The sequence below is a fragment of the Amblyomma americanum genome, chromosome 3 (assembly GCF_052857255.1).
Source record: "Amblyomma americanum isolate KBUSLIRL-KWMA chromosome 3, ASM5285725v1, whole genome shotgun sequence".
In the NCBI taxonomy this organism is placed as follows: Eukaryota; Metazoa; Arthropoda; class Arachnida; order Ixodida; family Ixodidae; genus Amblyomma; species Amblyomma americanum.
Window position 1 is genome coordinate 96,485,861 of NC_135499.1, and position 20,044 is coordinate 96,505,904.

Sequence of the window (20,044 nt, forward strand, 5' to 3'; positions counted from 1 at the left end):
CACACATCATCTTGTCTGTTCAACTTGAACACCATCCGGCGCTTACATGGATCTACTAATGCATTTAACGGATATTTTTAACAGCCGCAATTGGCGAGTGGAAAGAGATTTCTGAAAATGTAATCGAGCATGACCCTGATAGATTTAAACAATGTCTGACATGTCGCCTGACTTCATAGTTTGTTACTTCCTCTTTCTTTTCATCGTGGCGCCTGTATCATTCAGTGTGATTTTGTACAGACAAGAAGATGGTCACTTCGATGACCAGGTTTCCGCTGTAGGCGAAAAGCTGGGCCATGCTGCTGTCAAAGACGAGGCAGTCGCTGTTCACGATGACAGCCTGGACACCCGTTCGGATGATGCGTGGCGGGGCCTCCCAGGTGAGCCGCCGTTTGTGGCCGTTGAGCTCGAGCCGGTAGATGAATTTGTCTGCCTGTGCTTGGGACCCGATGAGCTGGACCATGGCGAAGAACTGCTGGTAGCCGTCGTACTTCTCCTGCTTCTTCAGCACCACCATGAAGTGGTGGCCAAAGCAAGACTGTACCATTACCCAGTTGAGGGCGTCCGGCACATTGATGTCTGTCGCCTGGAGCACAATGTGCTCACCTGGCAGAAAGATGGACAGGAGAACACATTGTGGTGCATCATATTCTCTTAATTTCTGACTTGCTAGCACACGCTTCAGATCTTATGGGTGTTCACAGACTGAAGCCCAACTTCTAGAGCAAGACATTTGTCAATGTCCACATTAGAGCACTGCACGGGCCACATTGCGAGGCCCGAGGTCGCGACTCAAAGCTTGAGCCCTGCCCGAGCCCGTGGCATCAAGCCCGGGCCCAGGACGGGCCCGCTACATTAACACTTTACTGAGCCTAGGCCCGGGTCACCAGGCTCGATGCAAAGCCTGGGCCAGCCCGGGCCCGTTCCCTGAGCAATCGTAAATTGTTCACCCAGTGCGGATAGTAGACAGTGGTAGCGTAGTTAGACAGCCGTCCGGTGAATTCAGCAAAGCGTTGACGTTGCCCAGCCACAATTTGCGTACGGCAGCAGTTGCCGTGTTTACGGTACGGTGGTGTTAAACTTCGCCTATCTCAGGCTTCGCGAGTAAAAAAGCGGCGAGCAAGGGCGCTAAAACCGCTGTGACCCTGAATAATAATGTCTAGGCAAATACAAAAAGAGAACATAAAGGCGGGCTCGCCCGCTTTGTCTTTTGAACAGTAGTTTTTTTTTTTCTGTGGATAGCGCCGAACTTAAGAGAGTCAAATGAAAAAGTTTGCATAAACGCGCAGTTAATTTTGCATTATGTCCAGATTTTTCATCAGTCATTTTTAATTGCCCCGGACGTCTAAATAATAAAACGATCTCAAAGCCGTAGCAATGACATTTCCTTTTTAATGAGCACGATTTCGTGTGCTGAATAAAGACCACGCTGGGCGCTTTTCTATCATGAAGAAAAGTAATAAAATCGCCTCTTTATTGGGTAGTAGGTTTGTATAGCCGATGTTCCCTAAACCAATATACTCTCCTCAATGGCGTTTCTCGTAGGGTAGAGATGTGGTTTTTAGGAAGCGACAATCGAAGATCATCTTGGGACAGCCACCAGTCTACTGTCGAAAGAAAGCCCTTTACAGCGCTTCTTATGAGACTTCAATTGCTCAAACGTGAGCAGTAACACAAAAATGAACCGACGGAGAGCACCTTCTGACAGATCTGACGGCGTCTGCTACTGATAGCTGAAGCAGCCAAGTCAGCGGTATTGTGTACTTCAGTAGGCGAACGCATTCGTGCAATGAGCTGTCAGTCACGTGTTAGAAAGCTTCGACAAGAACGCCACTCAGTGCAGCCCACTGCTGGGTTTTGCAATTTATATTCTTATCTTTTTTATCGTTCAACGTGGCAAGAAATTCGCGTCCGAGTGACGCTGATAAAAGTCTAGAAACAAGCTGAGCTTTCTCTCCTTCCGCGTGGGGAAAAGAAAAAAGGAATAGCAATGAAACAGCACTCAGCAGCTTGATTTTTCCGTTTTACGGAAAACCGCGTATGATATATAAAGAAAGAATTGAATATATTTGTTACATCGAGGTTTGACTATACCCGGCGACAGCTTTTCTTGGCAAAGAAGGAAAGGCTGCAGGGGTGAAGCATCCGAACTGTGCCATTCCATCCAATAGTTCGGCCACAGAAAGGTGCGTGTGGCTGCCTGGCGCGTTGTTCTCTCCTCCACACAACTTTAGCATCCACGATGGGGCAGCTGGCGCCATCAACGGAGGCTTTTTGTAACTATTCTGCCAAGCAAATTTCTTAATATATAAAAAACATATTTCTTCCTTGGCTTTCAGCATTGAAAGCTGGCAGTTGCATAAGAAATATTGTAGAAACGCATGTAAAGGCCGGAACCTGTATTCCCGAAGGAAATATTTAAAAAAAATATCCCTGTAAGCGCCACACCCAAACTTTTCACAACCCACACGGAAATAGCCTTTGAATTGCACAGGCAATGGCTTCCGCGATCAGCTCCGGCTGCGAGGAACGGTCCGCCCGCATTCTGGCCGCGAGCTCCCCCTATCTACAATGGCATTGGTATCACCAGATCAAGCTTTTTGTGGTTGCCAAAGGCACGGGAGTTGTGGTAACATGTTAGTTCAACGTAGCTGTGGCTTTTGCATGCTGCCGCCGAGCGTCACAATTTAACTTAAAAGGCAAGCCCATCAATAGCTACACGGCTGGAAATTTGCTCTCGAAGACGGCAAGCGTGAGGCGGGCAGAAAATTTGACGTGGCCGAGAAGTGCGTCCGACGATGGTGCAATCAAAAGTTTGCATTGAGGAACACAAAATGCTAAGAATGCACGTTCCGAGGCAAGCCGTGCAAGTTTCCCTAAATGGAAGAAACAGCTACGCGTTGACAACAGACATGCTGCGCGACTTCTCGTGGGATGAGCGTACACCAGAGTTCAGCGCCAGCTCAGGGTCTGAAGACTCCGCGAGCGACGACTGAACGTATAATAAATGCCGCTCATTCCCCGAGTGGTGTGTTTTTACTTTAAGAAAAGTTCTGAACATCGCGTGTATGGTTCGCGCCTCGAAATTGGCCCTCGAATCTGGGGAAAAAAAGTGCGGCCCTTACACTCCTTTGTACGGCAAGCCTTAAATAATGAACATTGAAAATACAAAGCAATCCACTTATAACGATACCAGATATAACTATATATCACTTCAAGAGAAAAGTAGCGCTAACACAAGACGATGGACGAAGACAGAACACACTGCACGAGCGCTCGCGGTGTGTGTTCTGTGCTCATCCATCGTCTTGTGCTCGCGCTGTTTTTCTCATGAATCGATACCGCCTCGCCCAACTTTCCGCCCTTTTTCAGATATACCACCTATAGCGATCAAATTCCATAGATTTATCAATTCTCCCATTGCGCTGGTGTAAAAATAAACTTTTATAAAGATACAATTACTGGCGACCTAATGGATACAAAGATAGGATTCTGGCCGCACGGGTAGTGTTTACCGGCAAAATTTGTCTGAATTAATGCTTGATAAAAATCGTCTACAGTGAAGCAAATGAGGTAAAAACTGCCCGTAGGAACCGGCGTGGCGAAATCCGTGAGGGAGGGTTAAAAACAGCCTTGGGTACCAAGCGCTGTCGTAGTCACAATTGCTTTAGGGAGCAGCTTGCTTGGCCACTGCTGAGCAGCCGTCTAACACAAACGTACTAGTTTATGACCGACATGGCTGAGAATTTACTTTCTTTTAAGTGTTCGCTTTTGCGCGTTCCCGCGTTTCGCTCAGTCCGCATCGCAGTCCTTGGCAGCGCGCCGAGATGCTCTAGGCCGATAACATCGCGGCCTATTTATCTGTTGATGGGAGCTTCGGGGGAGGTGGAGGTGGCTCGCTCACCGAACTTGGCAGAGCGCCAAGACGCTGTGCGCCCTTGACAGGAGCACAGGTGGTGGTGGCTACATGCATGGGCCAATGTCTACATGCATGGGCGAATACAAGGGTGTGTTCCTTTTGCTTTTTTTCTGCTGGTCCAGATAAAACGATAATCGGTTACAACGATCGGATTTCCCGGTTTTCTCAATATCGTTACAAGTGTATTGCACTATATACCGTGTTTTAAGAGGAGAGCAATAAGCAAGGATTATATTTCGCTCCGTAGGAAGAGAAAATGAATTTTGTGCTCAGTGGTTCCCACTCCACAACCAGAAAAAGTTGTCGTGGAGCATAGCTGCCGATGATTTCCACTAAAGTGACAAACCTAGTCAACAGTTTCTAGCCATGCAGGCATGATGAATGTAGCTGCTTCTACTCACTCACCTTCACATATCGGGGACTCGTGCCAGTGGACGAGGTGTGACGTCACTTGGTCGAGCGAGCCTTGCCACTTACATGATCCACCGGGGAAGGGGCACACGTACGGCCTGCGTCCGCATAAGGACAGAAACAGTAGAAGAAAGAACATGATCAGTTTAATGTCAAAGATGAGCCTTTGCAAGTTGTGACTGGTTCGTCATGTGCTGCTTCATGGTCATATGCAGCTCAGCCATAGTGATGCAGAGAAAGCAGACTATAAAACGAATTCCGCAGAGAAGGAAACAGAAGTGCCTTGCCTTTAGGCAAATTTTATTTTGTGTGTTCAACAGTGAAATAGTATGAGGCCACTAATGAATTCAAAAAGTCTGACATTTCAAATTACATACCAGTACCTACTTTGCAATAACAAAAAATGAAAAAAACTCAATCCTCAATGTTGACAAAGTAGAAAATGTAAACGTTCTCCTCTGTGAACATATAAAAAAACATATGCAGGTTTACAAACATCAAGCAAATTGCTGGCTTCGTGATGTCAGATTTTACTAGCATGTTAGCATCTGACCAGGCTGAAAAAGAGAAGGATAATCAAAATACATTTGAGTGATGTGATTGGATGAGGTCCCTTTGCAGCAGCTTTTGGAGCAAGCAAAAGTGCCTTTTGGAGCAGAAAATTGAGCATTTGGTGCAGATATATGCAGAATTTTCTGGTGTATAAGTTGCGTTATTTGTTACCTATTGCATCGGTGCGACTCACGTACAGAGAAAAATGACACGCACAGTTTTTCGCCGTTCAGTATCTGTGTTTGAAAAGAAAATCGGTCTGTACAAGAGAAGAAGCTTGTTTAGGTTTAAGGGGGTTTAACGCCCCAAAGCGAATCAGGCTATGAGGGACGCCGTAGTGAAGGGCTCCGGAAATATCGACCGCCTGGGGTTCTTTAACGTGCACTGCCATCGCACGGTACACGGGCCTCTAGAATTTCGCCTCCATCGAAATTCGACCGCCGCGGCCGAGATCGAGCTCGCGTCTTTCAGGTCAGCAGCCGAGCGCCATAACCACTGAGCCACCGCGGCGGCTAAAAAAGAGAAGCATCGAGTTGTTAGTTTTAGCACAGCGTAATCCGTTACCGTGATCCGAATCGACGGTGAGATGAGGACCCAACTACGTTTGTGCAATGGTCGGTGTGTGTTCCTCAGCGCCATCTGCGCATGTGCATATAGCTAACCGTGGATGCTGTTAACAGTAGTGGAACGTATATTGCGCTATGCTAAAAGATTTTTAGGTATTATCCTTCGGCTAGAATCACATAATTTCGCAAACTCCGGACGGAATTTGGCAGCGTAACAAAGTGCAAGGCAGTAATTACTCATGGGTATCTACCGAAGTGCAGCCTTACGGCTACAAAGGAAAGCTAGGCAGCTTTCTCAGGAACTTATAGTTAAAAAAATTTGTCCTGGTCCAGGATTCGAACCTGGGGCCACCATTTCACCGGAGCATTCGCTCTACCAACTGAGCTAACCGGGACAGCAAGCCTATGGTAGGGCGAGAGAGAATTGATCAATAACTCGAATTCGGAACAGAGTTACAAATCTACTCCACCTAGGGGTATTTCCTTAAACAATTGACCAGAACAAAGTGTGTGCTGCTGCTGTATCTAGTCCAGTTAGAGTCTCAAAAGTTTCGAATTCAGCGTCGCATCCGTATGGCTTCGCGCACATTAGGAGTTGTTCTTACTAACACGATGCTGCCTGTGAGGCAAGGAAGCTCCGATGTAAAACTGAAGTTGAGTGCCGTTGATTAAGAGAACAACGCAGCAGGGATACAGTTTGAGGTGAGTGAGAAAAAACTTACCCGGACTATCCACCTCTATTTTATAGAGCAACAAAGCGAACCCCAGAATCGGCGCCCACTGACAACTCCGCGGTAGCGTGCTGTTTCCCCACTTCAGCCAAGCGTGGAAGTCAAGACCGGCGCTGTTTGTACATGTCTCTGGAATGCGCATTTTGAGCACGGCCTCCACAACAGAGGATACCCATACTAAATTCTTGCGAGCAGCAAGCCTATTTCACTTCTCTGTTGGTCTGGCCAGCATGACATGCAGCATGAGTACGTACGTTCACGTAGGGTCACACGTGGCGCCCGATAAGTTTGTTCTTAAGGAAATACAGAACATAGGCAAAGGCTACGCGCAGATTACTCGTAGTTTGTCATAATGTAGCAGCATGTAGCAGGCTTTGTCTTCCAGCACAATGGGCACAGCAATAACGCCACTGAAGGCATGCCTACCAGCTGTTGGCTACCTGAGCTCTTTAACAGATGCCGTGAAGCCTGGCAGCTGTTTCCGCCACTCGAACCCTGACCAGCCACCTGGTTGCACCATGTGTGCACAAGTCAAGGCAAACATCTACTCCTGGAGAACAATGGCGGCCACAAGAACAAAAAGTTGGAGGTGAAACAGACCTGAACTCGCAGGCCTGCTCGTGTTCGGGCTTGTCGATGTATGAGAGCAGGGCAGCGCAGCCCTTCAGGGAGAATTTGCAAGGAAAGACCTCTCTTGCGAATCTGTCCATGGCCAGGTTGGGAATGTTGCCTGCACAGAAAACAGTTATACAGAAAAAGGGGGACAACTTTATTTTAATTATTTATTTTCGGCCCTCGTCACGAGGGTATTACACAGGGGGCGGTAAAACTTCGAACATGAAGATACACGAAGGAACATATAACATGAGGAACAGAACAAGAAAACGAAAAACGCAATAACTGATAGTCAGAAAGTATCAAAATTTGGCAGAACAACAAAACGAAAAATGGCCGACCCCAATGGCCGACAAATGATGCCTAGTGACAAGTCACGGCGAAGCACTTGCTTTTCTCCTGCAATAACAACGGTGCGCACACAGCAAAACATACACCATGTACAGTCTTTGTCAAAAGTAAACGGGCAATGATGTAAAAAAGAAGCAACCGTTTCAGCATGTTACAATGGGTCTCCTACTGCATTTCAGTGGGTCCCCTGTTACAGTGGGTCTCGTACTTCTCCACACACACAAATGGCGGCCACCAAAAGTAGACAGGGCACATGGTATACGAGCAAAATCAATGCTATCACTATGCCTAGCAGTGGGTGTGCGGCTGCGTTTCTGCACTGCACAGACAGCGAACAGTCGTTGTATATAGCGCTGCAGCATGCAAGCAGCAACACTTCCCAGCAGAACAATCCTGCCATGCTTACTAAACATGCATGCTGTTTATGTGGCGGCCAGAGTGGCTGTAGTTCTCGTCGCCATGCTTTCAGCCGAGAAGCAGCAGTAAGACCACACTGGTTTGTAATGCAGAGCATTACCTGACAACTTTCAAAGCACTGCTACAAGACTGAAAAAGGCAGTCAGTGTCTCCTGCACGATTCCGTACTTTAAAAGGCATCAGAAAAGGAGGCCATAATTGCGTATCTACTGCTTATGGTCATTAAACCCATCGTTACTAAGAAAAACTCATTTCCACGCACAGTTTCCAGTTGACATCTATCAATAAATACAATTACTGGCGTTCTCTGTGGCAGGCTAGCGTAGGTAAAAATGCGATTGGATTGGTATATTAGCACCTTCAGTCGAACGGATGTTTAGCCTTTACTAAAGCACTACACATCATCACGTGCAGATGAAACTAGTCAGAAGAAGTAAATGCAGAACTATTTTTGACATACAAGCTCACAAAAAAAAACCAGCTTCGCCAACATTTCAAGACATTAACATAAGTTACAAAGAAAAAGATTACTTGGCACCACGGCCTATATTTTTGAAGTTGTTTCTCAGCTGCTTGTGAGGATTTATACATAAAAAAAGTTAATACGAAACATAATCTAGTCACGTTACAAGAAATATTTTATAGTCGTAGCTGTATTCGGGACTGTCTTTGGGGTTGGAAACGATGTAACGAGTAATAACTGAAAACACAAGGTGCAGCTTTCACCCAGGGGCATTATTGTGCAGGCTAGAGACAGATACAGATTACAAATAGATGTGCCTAGAGATAAATACAAGACTAGAGATAGAAGAAAGATCGACCCGACAGCGGCGGCCACCTGTGCGTCTGGACTTGTAAGAGGGGGAGAGTTGAAATATCTACAACTTCATCATCAACTCCTTCGTGCCTTCATCGGCAATATCACTGTGCCACGTCAGTGGCCGGGTTGTATAAAATCCAGCCCGTAATAAGGCGTTCGTTCTGTAGACAGGCTGATGATAATTTGCTGGTAATCTGCCCAAGCATTTCAATGTATTCGACAAATGCTCCCACTTTCGGGTCAGATGACGTCTTTTTATTGACTTCACGTGCAAGAGCAGCAAGCTCAATGTCAATACCTGCGAACATATTTGAGTCTACTGAATCATGTCAACTTGAATGCTAATAGCGTCTCAGGCCCTTTCGCAAAGGAATGAATCGTCATCTGCATTTGTGTTCACTAATGCGGCTTACCAAAGCTAATGTTCGGTTATGAGGCTTACCAAAGCGAATCTGGCTATGTGAGACGCGTATAGGCCTCTGATAATTACTATCCAAGTGGTTTTTGACGTGCACGCGCATCGCACAGCCCTTAGGCATAACGGCATTGCATCATCCATCGAAATGCAGTATCCTCTCGCCGATCAGCAACCTCAGTTTCGGGGACTGCTGGCTTCGCTCTTTTATATTATCCGGAATCAGAGCGGATCCAGCACCAGAAAAAGCGACCAGCCTGGCAGGCTATTACAACGCTCTATGAATAGGGTCCTGTGAGTGATCGCTTGAGCTTCCAAATGCATCGTCACACAGCCCGCTTAATGCTGGAGTCAATGACATCGATATAAAGCAAAATTTCGTGATGAGTTAAACATATTCTGATTTCTTTCTAACTTATGCCAAGTGTTGATGATGTTTATCAGTTTTTTAATAAAAATGGATGTAGAGTGGCGCAGTCTGCCAACAGTTTCGAGCGAGTCTCATTATGAGAGAACTGTGGCCAAGAAGAATGACATTGATTTTATCGGTCTCCACATTGATTAGCAGCTGCAGCAAAGTATCTCATCCGCCTCACACCGCACGCATATAAAATGAAGTCGTTCTCCGCTATCCACGTCAGTTGCATGGGGTCATTGCACGCCAAACATCCCTGACGTTGCGCTCGACCATCTCCAATTTGTTCTAAAAAATCATGGAAACTTATCCTAATGTGCGTAATGAAACTCTGAAACACTTTTTCCGAAAAAAAAAATTTCTTGAGGTGAGGGCGGTGTGAATATTTAGAAAAGGCGACAAAGCAGGCGCTGCTCAATAATTACTAAAAAATTGAAATTTTTATAAAACACTTAACAATTGTTTTCATTGACATTTGCACAGATCCTGGCTTTCGATATAATTCAAAACATGCAGTTTATACGGTATATTTAAAAATCGAAGTAAGAAAATGCACCATTTTCGTCGTTTTTTGTTATAAATATCAGCTTGCTCTCGAAAATTCAGAAACCGCCGTTTTAATTCTCTAGATGTCTGGTATCTGTAATAAATGTTACAAGGATTAAACTGCGTACATCGAAGTAAAAAAAATAATAAAGTTGCACAAAGTGCGTTTTCAGCCAAACATTCGTTACTTTCACCCTTAGGTGTTGTAAGTAAAAATACAAACGATGACGGTTTACGTAGAACAGTTTATTGCCATTCATTTGTGAAATTTTTATCGAGTTATTTTATTTTAAGGCGAAAATTTTTTTTTGAATTTCAACTTTCTAGCCGTATTTTGCTTCGCCTTTCAACGCCTTTTCATAGCAGAACACGCCACGTGGTATGGCACGACACTTACCGCCAGAGAGCATCTTCAGTTTTCCGTCGTTCGCTGTCGTGCATTTTTAGGTCTGGAGGTAAAGAAGATATCTCGTGACATTCCGCGGATGGTATGCAATAAACGAGATCGTTATTGCTTTCGAAGTTCAAACAGACCTGCTTTTGTACGGGGCTGTCAAGAAAAGAAAAAAATGCTGGTAGTTCAGGTCCGGTTAACCCTGGTCGAAAGCGCAAAGCTGCATCTCCCTGGCTACGTTTGTGGACGAGCGATTGGCGGTTTTTACATTTTTTTATTTGTTAAGCATCTTCTTTTCATCCAAACGACATTGAAGGCGCTCACACAAGACAGCATAAATATTTAATATAGCTTCGGTGATATTTACAACTGTATTAGTGCTCGTTGTATGCGGAGATATGAAACCAAATCCGATTGCAAACGACCCCCAAAGCCTGCCGAAAATTTCAGACAGCCAAATTGAAAAATTCGCTTTTTTTTGGTGGGGGGAGGGGGGTAGATGTGGCGCAATGTGAGGCAGGCGTCATTTTCTTTTCTTAAAACCAACCTTGATTTTACTTCGCTTACGGCGCAGTTCGCGTGCCCACCAGGATACGTGAAACAGGCGTAAATTCCTTGTTTGACCTCTAGCTACAATCAAGGTCATGTTTGCGGCCCCGCTGGAGTCTCAAAAATCGGGCTTAGTAAAGCTTTTCGCTTCAAAACAAGGATATTCCGCGTGCTGTCTCGCATGGAAAACGTGGAGGGATGGCGAGCTGGCATTGCAGCCGTATCACAAGTCCTTTAGTTATACCCGAAAAATATCGCGAAGAGCGCGCTCCTCGGTCGGCACGTGAAGGAGCGAAGTGCAAAGCTGTGGCGAGTAAAGCCCCAACTCGATGGACACATCCTAAGGGTACGGCCTAGCGCACCTCCATGCACCCTCTGCTGGCGCGTTCACCCTCTCGAGCCGACCGAAGGAGTTTCAAGCGTGAAGAAAGGGGATTTGGGGGGCGATGAAAGGACCACTTAAACCGCGAAGTTCCAGGAACCTGAGAGAGCTTCAAGCCATGATGAAAAGAGTCCCCGAGAGCCTCGCTATCCTCCTATTGTTGTAAAAATTGAAAATTGGTTTTTGTGGAATGAAATGGCGCAGTAACTGTCTCTGATAACTCGGTGGACACCGGAACCGCGCCGTAAGAGAAGGGATAAAGGAGGGAGTGAAAGAAGAAAGGAAGAAAGAGGTACCGCAATAGAGGGCTCCTTAATAATTTCAACCTCCTGGGGATCCTCAACATGCACTGACATTGCACAGCACACGCGCTCCTTATCGTTTGGCCTCCATCGAAATGCTGCCGTGTTCCACTACTACCTTTTCGCTTGCTCACCTCATGATCCGGCTCGCTTCTTTGTCTCCCCTTTGTAGACGGAGAGAGCGAATAACTTTTATCGAAGAAAAAAAAATAAAGTGTGGTGGGGGCCTAAGCCCTCAAAGGGAGGGAGACAAAGCTCACTGGTTGAGTGGTAGAAGAAAGAACGCTTATTAGGCGAAGACACCCATATTTTTAGCATTTAGTCTCATGACACCTATATAGGCCAATTACAAAGTGCACACCTAAAAAGGCAAAACAATCCACTCAACTTAATCAAGAATGGAAACGATCTAAACCACACATACTGATTTGGTTGCAGTTGTTCTGTTGCCTTGACTATGTCTGCTGACTTGTCGCCAGACGCACTTCTGATGCGGACGGCGTTGCATATGTCCTCTCAACAAGATTGTACTACTGAGTCAAACACCGGAGCGTCCGCCACTATTTATTATGCGTCGCTATGCGGACACCCGTCTAGAACATCACTGATTATCACCGTACCAATAGTGTTTCACGGACTCTCAAAGACGCCACTCCCATAATGAACTGGTCGCAAGGTCAGACGCGGCATAGTATCACGCGTTCACTAAGTCCCGCAGAGCTGTAACATACTCAGAAATTGCCCCCCCCCCCCCCCCTGGCTCTTGCCATCTGCGTTGAAAACGGTGGCACTCATGATGAAATGTGACGATAGGGAACATATCTGCTTCAGTATGGTGATCGTAGCTCTTCTTCTGTGGCGTCCGGGCTTGTTGCGTTAGTCGTCGTTACAGGTGGCTGAGTAGCTTTTCGTGCATAATAATTGACACCACCCTAATCATCGAGGGGATAAATGAGGAGTGCACCTTAGTGCTCTGCTGGCAGTCGTGAACCTCCTTACAGCGACGTTTGGTACCAACTGATGAGAAGGCCGGCCCCGCTTCAGTATGAACGCAGGTGGCGGCTACTTGTTGAGTTTCGGTTTCACCGCGTGGTGAGACATTTCCAGAAAGCTCTGGAGTATTCCTCGAAGAAAAAAAAATGAAAAGTTACGGTTTTTATGAACGCTGACTTCCCAGTCTACTATGAAGCGTAAAACTCTTTTGGTTCCGTAAGGCCTCGCGTCTGACCGTTGCCGAAATGCGCTCTCTGCCCGTCGGGGAAGTGGACGCCGCTGTCGTGGACTTGCGATTCATGTCACTAAAGATATTTTTTGTTCCCCACAAAACTACTATGTTCTTGGCCCTATCCTTCTACGTGTCCCTCCATTATGCCATGAATTAAGACCGCTTGGCTGTATTTTGTGTCGATGAGAATGGATTGTAGAACTGGGATATCGCAAGCCCGTTCTAAGGAGACACTATATTGTGCGCAGTGAAGAAAACGTGTCCACGGACGACAGCTATTGGAATGAAGCACTCAACATTAATTTCCAGGTTTCCATTCAAAATACTCGTAGCTAGACAGTATAGGCTTTCTATATATTCATTAGATTATTCAATTTATGCTGTAATTCGGATCTACTTCCCGATGTTCATCGATTTCGAAGTGATGCCTTCGCACCGTGGTTACCACCGAGTACGAACTGTGCTCGCCAAGGCAACCATGAAAATTTGAAGAAAAAAAAACTCCATCAAAAGAACAATGCCGATGAGCATGCCACATGAAACGGAACATCGCTGTAATGAATCATTTTGATTCCTGCTGGAGGGCGACGCTCAGTCCAGTCGAACAAAGGAAATAGACGTTAAGGACTCACATTAGCTGGAGTTGTGTCGACGAAGCTTGAAGTGGCACCCCAAGACTACGGACCCAAGGAATACGTTGCCATTATTTTGCAGCGGCTTGTGCAGTACGACCAAATTATATAATTCGGGGCCAACGACGAGATTTTGAACGCAGGCCTTCGTGGTTAACGCGCTTTAGATGTGCGCTGCGTTGTTCGCCACTCACTGCCTGATTACTGCGTGCCCCGCCATCCGCAGACAAAATTTAATTTCAAAATTGGTTTTTGTGGAAAGGAAATGACGCAGTAACTGTCTCTCATAACTCAGTGGACACCGGAACCGCGCCGTAATGGAAGGGATAAAGGAGGGACTAATAAAGGAAGAAAGGTGTCCTGGTGGAGGGCTCCGGGATAATTTCAACCACCTGGGGATCATTAAAGTGCATTGAAATCGCACAGCACGTGGCGCATTTGCGTTTCGCCTATATCGAAATGTGCCCGCCGCGGTCGGGTTTAAACCCGGGTACTCCGGCTCAGTATAGCCGCGCCTTAACCACTGAGCTACCGCGGCGGGTGGCAAAATTTAGAAACTAATAAAAAATAAATGCTAAGCGTTCTACAGCGGTCATCGAATATGATGAGCTGAGCCGCGTCCGCGTGTATTTTTCGAACGGCGCGTTTCTCCAACGGCCGCTTCTCAAGAACACGTTAAGCATTCGCGGAAAGCGTTTGTAACTGAACAAATCTTGAGCTCTTCTGCTATAAACGCCGAACCAGCGCCTCCTTTATCCTTTCAGAGGAGGCGCTGGCCGAGCACGATCAGGTTAACAGACAAGAGAAACGGCGATAAAATCCACAGCACGCGTTGCTTTTGCTCAACACGCTCACCGGAAGCGTTCTCTAGAGCAACAACATCGTTGGAAAAGAAAAACACTGTGAATTCAATCATGGGGTTTTAAGGTTTTAACATCCCCAGCGACACATGGGCTACAAAGGATCCACGTGAAAGGCTCCGGATTAATTTAGACCATGCACCTAGGGTTACGTGCACCGACATACGTGCCTTGCGCGTTTCGGCCACCACGGCACGTAGTGACCCTGTTCCTCCAGCTAAAAAAAATAACAAAGTAAAAAATTCATGTGGATTAGCTCAGCTAATCCAGGATATACGAAGCGAAAGATGTCTGCGTTCACTGTGTTCATTGGCGTTGACAATGTTCTAGACGGCGATGTCTTTGAGGAATGGAAGGGCGCATAACTGGCTCACTGGATATGCGGACTCCTCATTCGTGCTTTGATACAAGGTCGAGCTCACTCACCAGTAGTAGTTGTCTATCAGCGGCAGACTAACATCCCTGCGGGAAGAATATGAACCTAGGAAGGGACGCATTGAAGGACCCGAGCCAATGGCACAATGACGGGACACGCGCGGGCTGCGGCTCCTATTTTTGCGGGAAAAAATTACAAGCCGATAAATAAACCTGGAACTGATTTCGCAGCAATCGCTATAGCGGAAAGTCGATCTGTTAATTTGCGGGTGAAATGTGTAATAGTTATCGAGGCAAACAGGTCAAGCTCACTCACCAGTAGTTGCTGTCTGTCAGCGGGACACCAACATGGCTGCCGGGAGAACCCGAACGTAAGACAGATGGATGCATTCGAAGGACCCGAGACGGCGCGGTTCGGGTGTGCACCGAGGTATGTGAGACAGTTACTGTGCCATTTCCTTTCCTCAAAAACGAAACAAAACATGTGAGCCGACGGCGTTCATTGGCGTTGACAACTATGCAAAGGCCGTTAATTTTCACGAAAGGATAGGCGCACAACCGGCACCGTGAGTACGTGAAAACCTCAATCACGCTTTTATGTACATGGCGTTGGTGTCCACCTGCAACAGCCTGCTTTGATTGCGTTCCGTACACATTGGATAGGCAGCGCGCCCTCCCTGCCACCCTGGGAGTAGGCTTGCAGTTAATGGCTGATCGCGAGAGATTGATCACTAAATGAACGCCGCGGCCTAGCTATTGCTGCAGTGCCGTATGTCAGCCACAACGCAGTCAGTGCTAATGTATTCAGGCCACAGCTCGCTCTCACCACCGCCACATGTTTCAAAGCACGAATGTGGCGTCCGCATATCCAGGGTACAGCTATGTGCCTTTCCTTTCATCAAAGACATCGCGGTCTAGAACATTGTCAACGCCAACGCCAATGAACACAGTGAACGCTGACATCTTTCGCTTTGTATATCCTGGATTGGGTGAGCTAATACACATTATTTTTTTTATTTTTGCCGATGTGACCAGGGACGCAAGCTGCATGGTAGCTCCCGAGCGCAGCCATCGAAGGCAAGCCGCTAGCACTTTGACGTCGTTTTTTTTTGCGAGGAGCAATATTGGCGCTTGGTAATATTGTTTAAAATAAGGTTATACAGCTAGTGGATTTTCGCCTCGCTATCGGTGAAGTACCTATATGTCCATCACCAAAACAGTGCAGGTCTGCTAGTGGTGACGGAGATTGACTTGATGACGCGCACGCTGACAAAGCCATCAGTGTACGTAGCAGCAATTAATTCCTGGAGTTGACAAGCATACAGATGGTTTTGACCATTTTCTGGAAAAAATGGTTGACACCATCTAGAATGCTAGGTGTTGCAGGCTGCCAGGAAACTTGTGAGGAAGTCGCACGCGCTGTATTGCTGTCTGACAAGCGATAGCAATTGCTTTAAAGCTTTCCATACCAGAGTTTAGGGGGTGCAAATTCGCATGCACTCATTTCTTTTACTGTACTACAAGTCGTACTAATAAAAGCCCAGACCACACATATGTGTGGGTTCAGTTTGAACATAACGAAGTAAATATTTTCATTCTTTGATCATGGAGGTTAGTTCCGAGGCCCACACAAAAAAAATACTCCCAGGAAAAAAATGTCATTTCTCCGGCTGTTTTTGCACTAGCAAGAAAGGGTTATAAGTTTCCAGCAACACATATATTTCACCAGCATCGTGGCACTGAGAAAACAGGCCACTGAGTTGCAGGCCGAAGCGAAAACAACGCGCTGCAATGAGATAAGTGCGCTTTCCCTCAACGCCGTGTCGGTGGGCTCGGACGCTGTCTCCACACAGTCTGGTGCGCTTCACTGCAATGCAAGCACAGTGCTCTTCTTCACCGTCGCAGACGACACGAAGCACTCCTCAGGGCCACTGAGCGCCTGCACCGCTTTGTTTAGATGCTCTGACGCTCCGCAGAGCGCGGCCACGCGGGGCCGCATTCACAAATATGTTTGACGACCCTGTGCAACACATGCACACCTTGTGCCGGCTTCTCTACTACCGCACATTATTACAACCTCTTGACACAAAACCCTGAGGGCCTTTTTGCACAAGATGAAAATTACGTTGATTATAGCTTACCTTCTAGAAGGAGGGAACTTGAGCTTGATGATGTGTATCCTCGGCCACGTTGTGACAGCTCGCACACAGATCGAGGGGTCGGACAGTACTAACACCAAACGCTACCTTCACGGCCTTTTTATAAGCACGGGCAAGGGGGGAGAAGGTTGCACCGAACGCCATCAGCAACGCGGTCTGAAACGCGAGCGCTGCAACCGGCGTCGCATAGAACGCTCAGTAGCGTTCCACCGAACGCGTGTAGACCGCAAAGCGCGGATGCAGCATATGTACCTCAGCACAAACTCGTGGAGCAGCTCGTGGTTCTACAATAGGCCACCACGGTGGAGAAGCGGAACATTAGAGCACACGCCATATCCCAGTAAACCTTGAATATTCAGAGGTTATCAACAAATGGTCCTAACGTCCATTGTCCATGTATCGATATCCTCTGCATCTTAAGGCGACTATTGGACTCAAATATCCTCTGCATGCTAAGTGGAGAGGATATTCAAATATGCATGATGTTCTTACAGCCCATTGAAAGATTTGGAAATGTGCTAACAAATTACCAGAAACAGATATGTTTGTTTTTGAGGGTATGAACAAACTGAAATTGTTACCTTTGGATTTTATTTATTCCTGCGTTCGCAGTCCTGCATTTTCAGGAAGGAATTATTTCAAGCAGTCAACTATTACACGCTTTCATCCCATTTTATATGTGTGCGAATGCATGTACGACACGATTATCTGAATAATTTTCTCAATTTAGACCCACAGCCACAAGCGCGGCGATTTCAAAGCCAGAACAATAAAACACTAGAACATCTGCTCCTTCGCTGTCCCGCGTTCGCCGATGCTCGTCGCGATATGCTCGCGGCCTATAGGGCGCAGGGCATACTACCAGACTTCATCAAGACGCTATTGTGGCCGCAGGGCAGTGCGCGCACTCGTGAGCGAACTTTGGTGAGCCTCTGTGCATTCCTCGAACACACGGGCTTGACGTCCCGTCTGTTCTCCGTCAGGTAGTTACACGCAGTGACCGAACGCTCCGCGAGTTCTACCTTGAACGATTAATAACTGGACGCCCCACTCTAGTTGTAACCAACACAGTGCTGTGCGCGTGTGTGATTTAATTCCTCTCAAATGAACTAATCACGCGCACAACCTGGACACATTTCTTATTGTGTAAATAGTTTGTACATATTACTTCTCCCCTTATCCTCTATTCCTGTCCCCTCACCTCTTTCATTTCATTTCTCCATTCAGCCTGCTGTCCTTTATTTCCGCTGCCCCAGCTCAGGTGCTTCAGTATCGATGGCAGATGCACGGGCTAGAAAAATCTTTTCCTTCCTTTTTACTATTATATTTAATAAAACCACTACCACCTCCGCCAGAACAATAATTAGAACTCTCTTGACTCTGGGCAGCCTAACGGCCATTGGCATCGCCATTACCCGCGTCATGAATCGTTAGTCCTACATCCAAATCAATCCAAGCGCCTCTACCAGGGGCCCTATTCTCGATATACGCCGATCCGCCCTGGGCGAGGCGTACCCGTGACGCGTACATCGGGGAGGTGGCAAGGTTCGTAAACGCAGAATCGCATGACGAAAGTGGAAAAGAAAGAAAAAAAATGTGTATTAGCTCAGCTAATCGAGGATATACAAAGCGAAGGATATCGGCGTTCACTGTGTTGTTTGGCGTTGGTGTTGACAATGTTCTAAACGGCGGTGATTTTGAGCAAAGTAAAGGCGCATAACTGGCTCTCTGTATATGCGGACGCCTCATTCTTTGATACATGTGGCGGTGGTGAGAGAGAGAGAGATGTGGCCTGAGTGCATTAGCGCTGACAGCATTCTGGCTGACATGCGGCACTGCAGCAATAGCTAGGCCGGAGCGTTCGTTTGGTGAATCTCTCGCGATCAACCATTAACTGCATGCCCCCTCGCAGGGTGGCAGGGAGGGCGCGCTGCCTATCCATTGTGCGGAACGCAATCAAAGCAGGCTTGTGCAGTTGGGCACCAACGCCACGTACATGAAAGCGAGATTGAGCTCTCCACTGACCCACGGAGCCGGTTGTGCGCTTTTCCTTTCGAGAAAATGAACGGCCCTTGCAAAGTTGTCAACGGCAATGAACTCTATAAACGTCGTCGGCTAACTTGTTTCGTTTGGGTTTTGGGGATATGAAATGGCACAGTAACCGTGGCACATATATCGATGGATACCCGAAACGCGCCGTAAAGGAAGAGATAAAGGAGGGAGGGAAAGAAGAAAGAGAAAGTTGAAAATTGAAAGTTGGATTTTGAGGAAAGTCGCGCAGTGGCGGAACACCTTTGGCTTGGTGCTACTAGTGGCGCCTGCGCAGTAAGGTCTAGGGAGCGAGAGAGAGAAACAGCAGCGAAAGGTCAGGCGACGGAGTCGGCGGGGGTCACCTGCACCGTGCGTAACGTCACTCGTGCTCCGACATACGCCGGCTCGCGCGAAGCGCGGTGTTGACTAGCGTAGTGAAGCTTTTCGCTTCAAAAGTATGACAACAATCGATACTGTCGTCTGCTACTTGGCGCCAAGTTCAAAAAACACCGATGTCTTAAAGCGTTCCTGAAGCCGAGCATCTCCGGCGCGTACGCGTGGTTTACAGCCGATGAACGAAACAGGGAAATGCGTTGCGGCCTCAGCTTATCAGCCCATACGTTTGCGTTAGCGAGCGAAGGAATATATGGATCTGGCGTTGGTTCTTAACGCGACGCAAATAGTCGCAAGAATAGTGAGGATAGTTGAGCGGCAACTGCGTGAAGCGATGTTCTTCGCGACGCTGCCGCTGCTATGCCCGCAGGAAGTGACGAAACTTGGCGGCAGAGCGCGAAAAACGCTATGACTGAGGATTATTTGGCGGTCCCTGACTGTCGCTTCTCCAGCACATGCGGCGACAAGGGGGAGAGTCTTCGTGCGCCCATAAAATGAAGGCAAAACAAGTATATATATTGAAAATTTACCCCTTTATAACTTAACTTCGTCGCATGAAAAAACTGTAATAAAGACAACTTAACTGAAAATTCTGTACCTCTGTCCATTCACAGAAGCACGAAATCGCGCCAGAATGAAAATGGACTCTCCAGACGGAAGCAGTGAAGGCGATAGCGGCACGGCGCTGCGGCGCTATTCAACTGGAAGCTCTGTTCAACTTTATGCTGAATCACCGAGCGTTGGCCCTCACGCCCGATGATAGTATATCGGCCGAGAAAAAGCGGGCGCTGTGGGTGCAGCTGGCAAAGGAGAAGTTTAATGGATACACATGGTAGAGGCCCTTGCCCTGCATTGGGCGTATTCAGGCTGATGATGATGATGACTGGTCGTTTGATGGAAGTTAACACCACAATGCAGAATGAGAAACAAAACTTCTCACGCAGAGCCCAGTGATTCATTTATTATAAGGCTACCGTTATGCAC

General features: G+C 47.1%; 1 protein-coding gene across 1 annotated transcript; it reads right to left on the bottom strand.

Annotated features, from left to right (window-relative positions):
- Positions 1-139: 139 nt before the first annotated feature.
- Positions 140-19,913, bottom strand: LOC144123900 (E3 ubiquitin-protein ligase Siah1-like). The gene is made up of 5 exons (XM_077656614.1): positions 19,812-19,913; positions 16,619-16,706; positions 6,780-6,909; positions 4,325-4,428; positions 140-606 (listed from the first exon to the last, which is right to left on the bottom strand). The coding sequence occupies exons 1-5, from the start codon at positions 19,911-19,913 to the stop codon at positions 218-220; spliced, it is 813 nt and encodes a 270-aa protein (XP_077512740.1). The 3' UTR covers positions 140-217.
- Positions 19,914-20,044: the final 131 nt, after the last annotated feature.

Coding starts and splice junctions, on each gene's coding strand:
- LOC144123900 (XM_077656614.1), bottom strand. CDS start 19,913: ATGCAGGGCAAGGGCCTCTACCATGTGTATCCATTAAACTTCTCCTTT. Junction 4,429..6,779: donor GAGCAGGCCTGCGAGTTCAG/GTCTGTTTCACC, acceptor ATGCGGACGCAG/GCCGTACGTGTGCCCCTTCC. Junction 607..4,324: donor CGAGTCCCCGATATGTGAAG/GTGAGTGAGTAG, acceptor TCTTTCTGCCAG/GTGAGCACATTGTGCTCCAG.